We start from the raw sequence: 15,738 nt of genomic DNA, 5'->3' as shown, positions 1-15,738 counted from the left end.
ATGAGAGGAAGGAATAAAAACATTCTCAGACAAAAAAGTACTTGTAACATTTGCATTAACCAAATCACTTTAAATGAACTACTCAAAGATCAATTACATAAACCAAATACTCAAATGTAATAGCAACAACCCTACACAATATAATGGCACAATAGCTATTTCTGTCAATAGTTTTCTTAACTCTCAATGGACTAAACTTTCCCATCAAAAGGCACAGAGGAGTGCATTGGTTCAAGAAACAAAACCCAAGAAAAATAAAACCGGGAAAAATACTTAATATCTGAAGATAGGCACAGGCTCAGAGTAAAAGGATAGAAAACAATTAAACATGTCATTAGAAAACAAACAAAGGGGGCCAGAGCAATGGCACAGCAGTAGGGCATTTGCCTTGCATGCAGCTGATCCAGGACAGACTACAGTTGGATTTCCTGCCATCCCATATGATTCCCCCAAGCCAGGAGCAATTTCTGAGTGCTTAGCAGGAGTAACCCCTGATTGTCACCAGCTGTGGCCCAAAAATCCAAAAAAAATAAAAAAGAAAAAGAAAACAAATAAAATCTGGAATAGCCATACTTATATCAGACCAAATTGGATTCAACTGCAAAAAAGTACTTAGAGACAAGGACAGACACTACTTATTGATCAGGGGAACAATAGACCAAGAAGTACAAACTGATCAATATATATACACCAAATGTAGAGTAAGCAAAGTATGTAATTTTGTATGTAGATGTAAGTATGTAAGTATGTAAGTATGTAGATTTGTTCACAAATCTAGATGGAAATGTGATGAGTCGGAGATTTCAATATGCCACTCTCACCACTGATAGATCCATTAGGTAGAACATTAGCAAGTACTTAAGAGCTATGACTGAAAAATTAGAAGAGCTGGGACAAATAAATTTTTACAGAGGTTTTAATTCTCAAAAAGCTGAATATATGTTCTTTGCAAGTGCACATAGAACATTTTATGGGTTAGTCACATTTTAGGACTTGTTAGACTTGTGTTTAACAAAACTGAAAAACCATAAGAATCATACCAAGCAATCTTCTCAGACCACAATGCCATAGAGATAGAGATTGATTATAAAAAGAGTATGTACAGAAAATGTAACACATAGAAACTAAACAACATACTACTCAATAACAGTTGCATCAAAGAGGAAATCAAGAAAAAAATAAAGTTTCCTTGAGACTAATTATTATGAAGAAATAAAGTACCAAAATCTATATGACACAAAGAGGGAAACTCATAGTAATACAGGCCTACATAAGGAAAGAAGAAAAAGATAAAATCAACAACCTAAAGGCACACCTTAAATATCTGGAAAACCAATGACAAAGGAACCCAAACACAAATAAAAGAAAAGAAGAAATAAAATCCAGAGCAGAAATCAATGATACAGAAATAAAGAAAACAATACAAAGAATTGATGGAACCAGGAGCTGGTTTTATGAAAGAATAAACAAGAGAACAAACTATTGACAAGATTCACAAACACAAAATGAGAAAAATGTTCAAATAAATCATTTCAGAAATAAAAGAGCAGAAATGACAACAGAACCCCAAAGATCCAAGACATCATAAGAGCTTATTATGAACAACTGTGTTTGGTTAAGCTAGAAAAACTAGAAGAAAAGAACAAATTTCTGGAAACATATAATCATCAAAACTGAATGAGGAAATAGATAGCCTAAATGGGTAAATCACAAGTAAGAAGATTGAAACAGCAATTAAGAATCTCCAAAGACTAAAAGTCCAGGATCACATGGATTTATGGGTAAGTTTTTTCAAACATTCAGAGAAGAATTACTACAACTGATCCTTAGACTCAGAGATGGGAATCCTCCTTTTATGAAGTTATGCTCATTACCAAAGCAGACAGAGATATTACCAATAAAATGTTTTTGGGTTTTTTGTTTGTTTGTTTGCTTGTGTTGGTTTTGGGGCCATGTCCAACAGCACTCAGTGCTTACTTCTGGTTCCACACTCAGAAATTATTCCTGGGAAGCTCAGGGGAGCCATATGGGATGCTAGAGATCAAATCTGGATTAGCCAAATGCATGGTAAATAAATGCCCTACTCACTTTGCTATTGTTCTGGCCCCTCCAACATCATTAATTTTTTTTTTAGAGGTTTAGATTAGTAGCTGTGGTAGCCATTCCTAACATTACTCTTTTTTTTTTTTTTTTTTTTTTTTTTGGCTTTGGTTTTTGGGCCACACCTGGCTATGTGCTGAGAAATTGCTCCTGGCTTTGGGGATCATATGGAATGCTGGGGGATCAAACCATGGTCCGTCCTATGCTAGAGTGGGCAAAGCAGATGTCTTATCGCTTGTGCCACCACTCTGGCCCCCCAACATTATTCTTTTTTTGGGGGGTCACCCCTGGCAGTGCTCAGGGGTTACTCCTGGCTCTATGCTCAGAAATTGCTCCTGGAGGCTCAGGGATTCGAACCACTGTCCTTCTGCATGCAAGGCAAACGCCCTACCTCAATGCTATCTCTAGCCCATCCAACATTATTCTTAATGGTGAAAAACTGAAAGCATTTCCACTGAGGTCAGACACTAGGCAAGGATGCCCATTGTCTCCACTTCTATTCAACTTAGTACTAGAAGTTCTAGCAATAGTAATCAGGGAAGGGAAGAAAATCAAAGGAATTAAAATTGGAAGAGGAGATCAAGTTACCTCTATTACAGATGACATGATGATACATATCAAAGACTTAAGGAGTCTACAGAAAAGCTTCTTGAAAGAATAAACCAATATAGCAAGGTGATCAGCTAGACAGTTGCATTCCTTTATACAAATAATGACTTAGAGGAGAAAAAGTCTATTCCATGACATTTTACAAAGAAGATCAAACATTTGTAAAATTTATATGGCACAGTAAAGATCTACAAATAGCTAAAGCGATCCTTTAAAAAAAAAGATGAAATAAATCACTTCTCTCAACTTCGAACTGTATTTTAAAGGAGTATGCATTAAAAGAACATAGTGCTGAAATAAAGATAAACCCTAGATCAATGGAGTAGACATGAATATTTGAGACTGACCCCTGGGTATATAATTCATCTTTGATAAAGGAATAAGAAATAGGGGCCAAAACAATAGCACAGGAATAGGGTATTTGCCTTGCACGCGGCCAACATAGGATGGACCCTGGTTCAATTCCTGGCATCCCATGTGATCCCCCCAAGCCTGCCAGGAGCGATTTCTGAGCACAGAACCAGGAGTAAATCATGAGTGCTGCCAGGTGTGACTCAAAAAAAAAAAAAAAAAAGAACAAGAAATATAAAGAAGAAATATAGAGTGGAGCAAGAAAGCCTCTTCAACAACTGGTATTAGTAAAAAATGGTCAGTTACATGCAAAAACAAAACAAAACAAACAAAAAAAACCAGACTCAGACCTCTATTTAATGCCATGGAAAAAAGTAAAATCAAAAGCATTAAAGACCTTGATATCAGACATGAAACCATAAAACCATAAGGTACATAGAGGAAAATATAGGCAAAAAAAACCACAAAAAAATGATATGAATATTCCTCAACCTAGAAATTGAGCTAGTCCATATGATCCAGGGATATCCACTCCTAGGGATATACCATAAAGGTAAACCCTTTGCACTCCTATATTCATTGCAGCACAATTTACAATAGCCACAATCTGGAAAAAACCAACTGTCCAAAGACAGATGAATGGATAAAGTAACTGTGGTAAATCCTCACAGTGTAATACTATGCAGCTGGTATCAAAAATAAAGTCATAAAATTTCCTTATACATGGATTGATATGAGAGTACTGAGCATGCTGAGTGAAAATAGTCAGAATGGAAGGAATAGACAGAATAATCTCACTCATTTGTCTGATATAAGGAAAAAATAGATAGTATGGTAATAATATCCAGAGACAATAAAGAAGAGGGTCAAGAGGACCAGTTCTTGGTAGGAAGCTTGCCACAGAGTAAAGTAGTAAAGTAGTAAACTAGGCAATGATAGTTGGAACTGATCTCCCTGCACAAGAGCTGTGTGCTTAAGGAAAATAAAGTGATATACTCAGTACTCCTTCGTTAACAATATGCAAATCGGAGCCCGTGAGGTGGCGCTGGAGCTAAGGTGTCTGCCTTGCAAGCGCTAGCCAAAGGAAGTATCATGGTTCGATCCCCCACCCCCGCCCCCCGCGTCCCATATGGTCCCCCCAAGCCAGGGGCAATTTCTGAGCACTTAAACCAGGAGTAACCCCTGAGCATCAAATGGGTGTGGCCCAAAAAACAAACAAAAAAAATACCAATATGCAAATCACAGTGTCTAAAAGAAAAACAAAATAAGAGAGAAAGAAGGGGGGAATGCCTGCCCCAGACACAGGTAGGGGGAAATGTGGGAGGAAAGTGAGGACATTAATGACAAGAAATGTTCATGGGTAAAGGGTAGTGTACACTGTAAGTTTTAAACTCAATCACAAACTTTATAATCACAGTGCTTAAATAAAAGAAAATATATTAAAAAAAAAAAAAAGAAACTCCAGGGTTACAGAGTATTTGGTATCTCACTCTGTCTTTTCTTGAAAATCCAATTCATTTGGAAGCAGATAAAAATATTTTTTTTCTAAAATTCGTCTTCCTTAAAATAATTAAAATCTGTACATTCCCTAGAAAGTCTTGGGAAGCTATACAGGAAAGTAAATACCTCAGAAGTTCACAATAGAAAAAAAATTTTTTTTTTTTTTTTTGGTTTTTGGGTCACACCTGGTTGCACTCAGGTTACTCCTGGCTCTGTGCTCAGAAATCGCTCCTGGCAGGCACAGGGACTGGCTACATGCTAGGTAAATAAATGATTTACTGCTGTGCTATCTCTCCAGCTCCTGGAAAATTATTTTATATAAAGTAGAGCAGACAAAAAAACAAAGGTATCTCACTGGATCCTAAATATCAGGACCCTAAATTATAAAATTCAAAAAGTGCAAACTGTCTTGTCAAACACACTCAGATATTGACACTCTAACGCCAGTTTAGGTCCTCTGTAAAAGTTGTCTCAAAGATATATTTTTCCCCTTGGACTTACTAAAGAACACTTTCAAGGAATGAGATGGATTCCAGGCCTTTTCTTAGACAAATGGCCAGAGATTTGAAAACCAAAGCTAGCCAACACTACCTATTATACTCACTTCATCTAAGTAAAGATTTTTAGGAGAAATTCAAAAATAAAGAAATACTATATAAAGGTACAAGTAAGTTGGAGAAAATAACCATGACATACCATAAATGTCATAAACACAGCCAGGGCTGTGTGAAGCTGTTTAGTCAGTTTTACTAATATGGAAATCTGATTTCAAATTTAGTGTGCTGTTGATAGAATCATTAAGATAATTTAATAACAATTAAGTAACATAATACAAATTTGTACACTTATGAACTGTGTACAAAGTTCTTTAGCTTTTCTATAATTTTTTTTAAGATTACCATTTTAATTGTTTGCTTTTCTATTTGGGGGCCAAACCTACTAGTTTGATAGTTGTTCCTGGCTCTTTGCTCAAGAATCACTCCTGCAAATCCTTTTCCGGTTCATAAGCATGATGATCGGGTTTTCACATGCCTGTGTGATATGTGCCTCCCTTCAACCTTGTTACGACGCCGGCACATGACCCTTCTGACATTAAAAAAAAAAAAAAAGAAACCGAAGAATCACTCCTGCAATGCTGGGAGACCACATGTGATGCTGGTGATTGAATCCAGGTTGACCACTGCATGCTGAGTAAGCTTCCTGCCCTTTATACATCTCTCCATCTTCAATATTCCCTTAAAATATGTATGTTGTGGGTAGCCCCTCCCCCCAACTTCTTATTTATCCCACCTGAAAAATCAGAACTGCCCACACCTGGAAAGGGTGGGTAGAGGAGTTCTGCATAGGGGAGAGGGAGGGAATAAGAAGGAGAGTTAAGAGAGAGCAGTGTGAGACAGCCATCATCATCAGCGATTCAACATCAGATTTGGCATCAGCAATTCAGTATTATCAGGGAAGCAGCAGCAGTGACATCATCAAGGGGAGTTGGTCAGCCTGGAAGTCAGGAAGCCTGGTAAAAGCAGCTGAAAGGAAGACAGAGGCCAAGAGAACCCAGTAGGAGTAGAGAAGTAGCTGCTAGGAAAAGGCTTAGTATGAGACCATGTGAGGAGATGTGCATGGCAGTAGAGACTGTGAAATAAAGCTGGCTGACTCCTGGAACTTCATCTGACTGCTTTGTGAATCACTCTGCCCTCACCCTGCCACCTTCAGACTGGCCAAGCCATAGGGACTGTGGGAGCCGGTCAAGCCCAGAGGGGCCTCACCATCCCCACGCCAACTCTAGGACTCTTTAATTTACATTAAGACAACACTATCTCTCCATCTTCAATATTCCCTTAAAATATGTATATTACAAACATTTCCTATGTATATTTGTTTATATATTTAAAGATTAATATCTATAGATAAAAATACATCACAAAATATTCATGACTTACATATTTAATATCTATAGTCAACAATTTATCTTACAATTGTTTTCCATTTATTGAGAAGTGGGAGTTTACTAATAACTGACACACTGTTTGGTGCATTTGTTTGATTAATGTACCAGTGTTGATTTTTTTTCAAAGTTTACACTTAATTAAATTGCTTTTAGTTCTTAGCTAATTAATTTTCTTACCTGTCATCCCATCCAGGAGAGTACCTGTTTCTATACTGCGACAGTTTCCCAGATTTCTCTTGTATTTGGCGATTGGAATAGTTTTAAGGAATGCCAGACAGAGATTTTATGGGTACTGTCTGTTATTTTCCCTAATTAGACTGAAATTATAGGTTTGGAGAGGAAGGCCACAGAAGTGCCATTCCCTCACAAATTTTCCTTGCTAATGCTGAACTTTATTGCCTTCACCATCTGGTCCAGGCAACGTCCACCACTTTTCATACTCTGCGTTTAAAAATAAATTACTAAACAATACACACATTCAAGTGGATCAGGTGAAGGCCATGGCTTAAACTTTTATAATTTTTTAAACTTTATTACATTAAAAAATCTTTTAATAACTGACTTCGAGAAAAAGCTTGCTTAAAAAAAAGCGTTTGTATTTAAGTCTTTTTTGGTACATGGCTACATCTAAGAGGGTAAGAAACAAATGCTCTGCTCTTTTATTATTGTATTATAGCAACTTGATAAGATTTTTCCCTCAAATTATACAAATACAGCCATTAACTCTTCTGACCAAATCATTACTGCCAAATTAAAAAAAAGGCTTACTCTCCCTATCATGACACATGATGATAATTGACAATGCCTATTGAAATGCTTATACAGCTCTATACATGAGCGAGAAGGATGGACACCAAAAATGAGGATCAGAGCAACATCACTAGATTTGATTTACATAAATTGGTTTGCATCTGAGAAATGCCTAAAAAAATAGAAAGAAACTTTTCATGTTAATTATTGCCTATAGATGAAGGTGACATTTTTCTCCCTTATAAGTCATAAAATACTTCTAAACAATAAAAAGGGTCGAGATGGTCCATCTGAGTATTGTCCCCACTACCCACCTAAGAACTATTAGCAGAAGCACAATGCTCCTGAAACCTGAGACAACAATTTGGTGCCTTTCCTCTTGTTCCTGTGTAAATAAAAAAAAAAGCACCAAGTCCCAGATCGCCCTTCATGCTGGGTTGACCTTTCATTATTCCTAAACAATGTATTTAATTTCCTAGAGCTATTGTCTCTGTGCTCTTAAGTAACTAGGGAACTGTTGTAGATCTCCTCAGGGTCTAGTAGATGCCCAACTTCCTCAAAAACTACATCTTTTCCAGTAAACTGGAACCCACACCCTCTCCTCTTTGCTAGCCTGTTTCTGGCTAGGCCTTCCTGGGGACAATCTCATATGCCATGGAGATACAGACAAAGGCAAAGTCCTTCTCTGTACAATTGAAGTGTTTAAATAATTGGTTCTAAAAGATTCCTTGGTGTGGAACCTGCCTTCACAGTCCTGTCTTATAATACACAGAGAAGAAGAAAAGGTGATTTCACATAGAATTGCAGAGCAGAAACAAAGCAGAAGGCAGCAAACACAGACATTTTTCATCATGGTCTTAGCTAGGACAGAAGGGAAATTACTAGGCAGTCAATGTGCTATATTCCTCACTGTCTTTGAGAATGCTGTCTCACTGAAGGCCTTCTAGGGGATTTGCCTGAACAAGTCATATTGCTACAGCTGGCTGTGACAGGCCACACCTTTGTATAAGTTAGTTTACAAAGTTGTTAAAAAAGTTTCTCAGTGACTGTGTGTCATTGGACTAGACCTCAGCATAAAGAACAATCATTTCATGTTAACTACTCAGTACAGAGAAAATGACACGATTAAAGCTCTTTATGTGAAACCTTTCCCAGCTATTGGAGTCATTTAATTTTTTTTGAAAATGAAGGTTCCCACTCAACAATAAAAAGTGGTGAAAAACAAACAAAAAGGCTTAACAGAAAGTTCTTAAATTTTTTTTGAAAAAGAGACCCAAGAGATTCCAAAGCAGGAGGGGAAAACTGAATGAAGGGAAGGGAAGGGAAAGGGAGGGAAGGGGAGGGAAGGAAAGGGAAAGGAAGGGCAGGGAAAGGAAAGGGAGGGGAGAGAAGGGAAGGGGAGGGGAAGAGAAGGGAGGGGAGAGGAGGGGAGTGGAAGAGAGGGGAGAGGAGGGAAGGGGAAGGAAAAGAGAAGCTACCTGCAAAACAAAATCAAAACAAAACAAAAAAAAGTTAAGAAAAAAGGAAAAGAAAAAAAGAAAAAGTAGCTACACAGTACCAACCTGCGCATGGCCCTCATTTATTTCCATAAGGAGTTTCCTGAAGCTTGCAACCATGTGCTTGCACATAAAAGATCCAGGGTTCAAGTCCTTGTGAGTGGCAGCCTGTCTTTACTCCTACACTACAGGTGACTGCAGCCCACCTGATCACTACAAAGTCTGAGCCTTTACTCCAGTGGCTCCACACAAAGACCACCAGCCTGAGCAGAGTGGAGCTATTAAAACCAAGCACATTCTGAATCACACATAAAAATAAGGAAAAACTAAATCTAGGAAAAGTGGGTACAGTTTGAATCTAGAGGACAAACAGGGTCTAGGGCTGAATCTTATCCTCTTTCTCCCTACTTTCTATGTCCTGGCTTCCATATCCCATTAGCAAACACAGCAGCACATTCCACAACAAAGTATCTCAGAACATTGAAGTCAAAGTGACCACAGAGATTTCACTGCTCCACACCCTCATTTTGGAAGCTTCAAACAAAGTCAGTTAGAATTCAATAATCTCTCAGTCACATCTCCACAGCAAAGACCAGAACCAGCCAATGAGCCTAAGAGACTTCCATTGACAAACCACAAGTATATGTCGACACAGGACTCATTTCCTGGGAGCTCACAGAATCTTCTTTGGAGATTCTTTGAAAATTCACTCCCAGAATCTTCTTTGGAGTCTGATTTTTGTTCTCATTCAACTATAATAAGTTTGATTATGTAATTTCTAATGTACCCGGGAAAATCATAAGTAGGAAGTCAAAAAAATGTAAGAATAATAGACCATTAACAGACAGCTCTTTAAAACTATCAGAAAGGAGTATGGCTCAGTGGTATAGAACATGCCTAACACACTTATGTATATAAGACCTGAGTTCCATTCTGAGCTCTACAAAGTCAAGTAAATAAAATACACAAAATCTGGGGCCGGGCGGTGGCGCTGGAGGTAAGGTGCCTGCCTTGCCTGCGCTAGCCTAGGATGGACTGCGGTTCGATCCCCCGGCGTCCCATATGGTCCCCCAAGAAGCCAGGAGCAACTTCTGAGCGCATAGCCAGGAGTAACCCCTGAGCCTCACAGGGTGTGGCCCAAAAACAAAAAAAACAAAACAAAACAAAACAAAACAAAAATAAAATACACAAAATCACTCACACACACACATACACACACACACACACACACACACACACACACACACACACACACACACAGAAAAAGCAGTCAAAGGGGTATAAAATCTAGCAATCTAAAATCATCTCACCAGAAACCTTAAAGACATGAATGGATCAATTCAAAGCATCCCATAGTATAGCAACAACATTTCATATACACTTGAGTGTATCTTAATACACTAATGAGATTTAAAAGAGTTTAAATGTGATACTGGCAGTAAATACAAAGATAAGAATGTGAATATAGGTATATATTCACACAAATCTAGTTTTTATGTGCCAATATTTCAAAAGGAGAATTCACACACTATTTGAAATTTATTTAGCAAGAATGATTTTTCCTGAAGCTTTTGGGGCCTAACTTTCTAAGAAATTATCTTATTGCTAGCAGTCTCAAATTTTTAACTGGAAAGGCCATATCTCTATGATCTTCTTTTCTTTTTAATATTTTTTATTAAGGCACTGTGATTTAGATTTACCAAATTATTCATAGTAGAGTTTCAGGTGAACAAAGTCCCAACACCAATTCTACTGTATATGTCAATGTTGTCAATTTTCCTCCTTGACAGATAAATTTTTTAAATTTGGATCTCACCCATGTGCTATTACTAGCTCTGTGATTTAGATATAAACATATGTCTCACCTACTGATATGCTCAAGGACCCTGAATCCTTTCCCTATAACACTTGTCTAAAAACAAATAACTTCTAGCTAGAGATAGTTCTTCCCCAGCTACTTTCTATTATTTAATGTGCTATGCTTTGATGAACACAATTCTAAAAGTCATGAGTTAAGACTAAACAGAAAATTCAAGATTCTTAAAATTCACTGGCTGGAAGGCAGTGAATGATACTTACAATGGTAAATAGAATAGTAAAAGAAATGCATATACAAGTCAGATCATAAAAGGAGGTAGGATGGGGCCATGAAACCAATGGAAATCAAGACTAGTTGATAAAATTATTTCAATTCTATTATCAGCATAAAAAACAACAAATAACTGAAACTAGAAACTGCTGCTTTTGTCCTATTACTTATCCAACATCCTAACCATTCACTGATTTATATAATTCATAATATTATGATTACGGATGACCGGTTAAATCAGGATCAATGTGAAAATAGAGCAAGAACAAACTATTAATCTATTCTTTGCAATTTATGTGGCAATGTATTCAATGAAGTATGTAGCCATGGGAAACTCATGAAAATAGTTTCAGGGGACTAATATTGATAAAGTGACTTGATGTCTAAATTACACCCCCCCCCAACACACTCTGGAAAAGAAATTGATTCTGTGCAAGCATTCTGAAGACTGAAATAAAGACCAAATAAATGCAAAGCACAGTCAGCCTATAGCACTCCACACTAGTGACAGAACAATTTACTTGAGAAAAGAAAGAAAGAGAAAGATCCCAAGACTGGTGGTGCTCAGGTCTGTCCCTATAGGTGGCCCAGGGTGATATCTATGAATTGGGGAGGGGTTGAATCATTAATAAAAATAAAAACAGAGGCACACAGTTCTAAGAAAAAAAAAACTGTTGCCTTATAAGGAAAGGGAAAAGGTGGTAAAGTCGTCCTACAAAGAAGCAAATAAAGGGTATCCTGGAAGCTTATATTTGGCATAAGTGTTTGACATATGCAAAATCCTTTTCTCTGTCAGTCTCTTTAACAGTGGAATCTCATGTCTCTGGAGTGAAAACATTTATTTAAAGTCTATGAATCCAAGTATGTGACTTCACATACTTGAGGTCGAAGTACAAGAAATGAGGTATAGGAAATAGGGTGTTAGCTGTGCTCAAGACCAAACTGAGCTCAGTCACTAACAATAGATATAGTCTCTCAAGTGCTGCCAGGAAGGATCCTTGAACATAAAGCCAGAAGTAAGGCCTGAGCATATTTGGATGTTACTCAAAATACTGTATGATTTCGAGGAATGTATTCTTTAAGTCTAAAGATGCAGATCAAAGTAAATATAATTTATCACATAAAAATTTACAAATCACAATGCCAAATAATTATTCTTATCTTAACCTTTAAGCCCATTAGTAGAATTGCTAGAAAACTAAATATGCCTACAATGCTAATTTATATAATCTTTCAACAAAGATTAATTACTTCCAGTGTATCTTACCAAAAATAGACTAAAAGCCACAAAAATATGCAAAAATAGAGAATAAAAGCATAGAAAAAACAGTTAAAAGAAAAAAGAAAGCGAGCTTTAAAAGGAACAAGAGAAGTATTTAGTTAGTTAATCAGGGAAGAAGAATCCTAATAGGGGTACAATAACAAGGTTCAGCATTTATGATACCAATTGGCCAATAGAAAGAAAGAAGGCATTTCTCCATTGGAGATGGTCAACCAGCCAATGCTGGAAAGTGGGCTTCTTTTTTTTTTTTTTAATTTTTGGGCCACACCCAGTGACGCTCAGGGGTTACTCCTGGCTATGTTCTCAGAAATCGCTCCTGGCTTGGGGGATCATATGGGATGCCGAGAGATTGAACCTACGTCCGTCCTAGGTCAGCCACTTGCAAGGCAAACACTCTATCACTGTGCCATCACTCCGGCCCCAGTTTTGTTTTGTTTTTAAGCAAAACGTTTTTTTGTTTTTTTGTTGTTTTTTTTTGGTTTTTGGGTTACACCCAGCTTTGCTCAGGGGTTACTCCTGGCTCTATGCTCAGAAATCGCTTCTTGCAGGCTCGGGGGACCATATGGGATGCTGGGATTCGAACCACCATCCTTCTGCATGCAAGGCAAATCCCTACCTCCATGCTATCTCTCTGGCCCCTAAGCAAAACTTTTTACTTAACAAATAAATGGCTAAAGTGAATTTACTATTCCCCTCTTAACATCTATATATTGAAGTTCTAATCCTTGAGAGTTAGAAATTAACTTTAATGGATGTCTTAAGGAACTGAAGTGGTTAGGGAACTCTCTGTGTGGAACACAGCTAACTCAGATTTGATTCCAGTCATCCCATTATGGTCCCTTGAACACAGCCAGGAGAAATCTCTGATATTGCACCAACCCTCCAGCCCCGTGGAAAGTAGGGATTCTTAAAGAAGGTATTCATGTGGCAGTGCAGAGGGTCTATAAGAGAAACCAAGTGCAAGTCCAGGAAACTATGGTCCTGAGCATGCCAACACAAAGCAGTACCTTGCAAATGGCCCTGAAGAAACTCCCTGAGACTTACAGACACGTACAGGTACACACACACACACACACACACACACACACACACACACGCACACGCACACGCACGCACGCACGCGTGCGCGCACGCGCTATTCCTTACCTTTCCCATAAAAAAATTTGCGGTAGTAGTAAGCTCCGAGGTCAATGTGCTCTATGATGTACCGCTTCACTTTCTCTCTGTGAATGGGCTGGTTTTCTCTGGGAACTTCCAGGACTGAGACACCAGCATTTGTGCAGTGAGAGCTGAGAGAAGATTCAAAGGAGCAACTTTCCCCAGAACTGAAAGTCGATGAGTTGGCCCTAGAGAGTGCAATCCTCCTGTCGCCTTCCCCCCCTGTCTCATTTCTGAAGTAAGGGCAACTGAGAACAAGATCATTACTTTTCCCATCACCTTCATCAGCATCCAGATTCTCTTTAGAGTTGAGATCCTCCTTGCTCCCCAAAGGAGACTCACAACTGCCTGTCTGGCCTGCTGGCATCTGAGTCTGGGATGCAGCTGAAGCCCCGGTGGTTATGTTTTTCCTTTTCCCCACGTTGGCCCTTGTAGCCATGGCTTCATTAATATTAAACAAAATGCTCTGAACATCATAATGTGCAAAACACCGTTGACAATTCCAAGGGCGAATCCCTCTCTCCAGCTGACTTTCTTCCAGATCAGATGTGAACTTGAATGTTTCATGTTCACTTTTAACAGTTCTCAACTTTCGGAAGAGGGAGGTTTCTACTGATTCTGACTTTAACCTCCGTTTGAAAGGTTTGTCTCTGTCTCTCCCCATTAGGAGGGCACTGTCCATGTAGTCTAAGCCTGAGATGCGCACAAATTCTCCTCTAGAAATCTGAGTTGCTGCATGAAGGCTGGGAGAGATCGCATCATCACAGGGAAAAAATTCTGGGAACCCAAAAAGGGCCATTGTTTTGTGGTCATAACTCTCTGCCCGGTACCCTCTAAGCATAGCAAAAATGTTTTCACCAGATAAGCCTTGTCGGTCAATGGATGAGGTGCTTCCATATTCCCTATGGAGAGCAGCCCCAGTATTGGGGTTCACGGCATTTTGATCTAAGATGTCTTCTGCATCGATGTCACTGATGGTGACGTCGCTATTGCTTCTTTGTCTTATGGGGTGAAGTCCTCTTTGAGGAGAGTGAACAAAGATTTCTCCCACAAAATCTAGATCAAGTTGCTCCTCTTGCTGATCATCACTCAGGTCATTCTTCCCATTGTGCAAGATGGAGGTGACACTTTCATAACTGGTTTGAGTCCGGCTTTCCCACAGTGCTTTGGAGTTGTCTTTCTTGGGAGGCCATTCTGAAACCCTTGCCCTCACACCCATCTTGGGCACAGCTGGTGTACCATTAGCTGGACCACCACTCTCACAGGAATTTGAAGGATTTAAAGAAGTGGCAGGTCTCATGTTGCCATTCATGGCTTTAAATTTCCGAGCAAAATAATCATCAGACTGCATGACTCTGGAGGAATCCTTGAACTTTGAAGAAGTTCTGCCAAGTTTGTGCTTCTCTTCTTGTGACTGCCTTGGGTCACTCATGCCTACCAAGGCAAAATGTTCCAAGTGTCATCAAAAAGACAGATGTAAATTTAATTACATTGCTGTCTATAAACTGACATTAACTGCAGATAAAGGCTTTTTCTAGAGTTATATTTTCTCTTTTAAACCAAATGAAAACAACATCTTCAGAATAAGATTATTCCACAATCAATTTTCTCTTCATTTGTCAAAATAATTCTTATACACTTCAGTTCTCTTGAAAAACATTCTTCAAGACATCTGGGCAACAGTATTTCATTCACCTGAATTAAAAGACAGAAAACAGTAATTAACAGTCACCATAGTTCAAATTTTGTACATCATGATTTGTGAGATATCCTACTCTCCTACTGCTGCCCACCTCCAATTTCTAAGTTATCATGGACTTATTTCCTCATTTCTCCTCCTCTCTGGAATATAATTCCTCCATCTCTATTTGACTGGCTAGAAGTTATACTACAGAATCAAGCTGTATTCTCTCTTTAAAGACTTTCCCAGTACATTCTCTACCCTCAACCCACATCTGAGCAAAAAGCTTCCTCTGTGATCCCACAGCAGCTGGATCTACATTACACAGCATTTTCCCCTATACTATTAATTGCTCCATCCCTTCCAATCAGTTAACTTCAAGCTCTTCTAAGCCAGAACTATGTCTTTCATCTCTGCATCAACATTATCTATTAATACATTCAGGCTTATATTAGGCAATTAAACAAGATTTCAATCAACTATGAGAGTAACACAACTGTCATGTAACAAGTGCTATTATAGTTCTTTACAAATCCTTAAAGAATCTAATAGTAAAATGCCAGGCAGTAACAAGTGAGTTTCAGAACGCTCTCTCCCAATCAAATGAGGAGGTGGAAGTGACCCTTCACTTAAAATGGGAGTTTTCAAAAATGTGGTGTTCAAACCAGCACAAATCTGTGGTGTATTAGGCCATTAATCCACTGACAAATGAATAGATTTTAAAAAATCAATGCACAAAGAACAAAATTACTTTATGTGTTTAGTTAAAAAAAAAAA

The 15,738-nt window shown here is 38.3% G+C and overlaps 1 protein-coding gene and 1 non-coding gene across 4 annotated transcripts in view; one reads left to right on the top strand and one right to left on the bottom strand.

The window, feature by feature from the left end:
* Nucleotides 1-15,738, bottom strand: part of SIPA1L2 (signal induced proliferation associated 1 like 2) — a 290,291-nt gene that overhangs the window by 134,987 nt on the left and 139,566 nt on the right. For all 3 annotated transcript variants that reach the window (XM_049788914.1, XM_049788915.1, XM_049788916.1), the window contains exon 3: nt 13,269-14,975. In XM_049788914.1, the coding sequence (XP_049644871.1) occupies nt 13,269-14,712 (1,444 nt within the window). In that variant the 5' untranslated portion in view covers nt 14,713-14,975. The remainder of the gene's footprint in view (nt 1-13,268; nt 14,976-15,738) is intronic.
* On the top strand, nt 5,549-5,652 carry LOC126031444 (small nucleolar RNA U13). Its single transcript, XR_007503319.1, has one exon. It is a non-coding gene; the product is annotated as a small nucleolar RNA U13 (small nucleolar RNA).

The sequence above is a fragment of the Suncus etruscus genome, chromosome 15, assembly GCF_024139225.1.
Source record: "Suncus etruscus isolate mSunEtr1 chromosome 15, mSunEtr1.pri.cur, whole genome shotgun sequence".
Classification (NCBI taxonomy): domain Eukaryota; kingdom Metazoa; phylum Chordata; class Mammalia; order Eulipotyphla; family Soricidae; genus Suncus; species Suncus etruscus.
The sequence above is the reverse complement of the archived record's forward strand: the minus strand, read 5'-3'. Positions and strand labels throughout refer to the sequence as shown.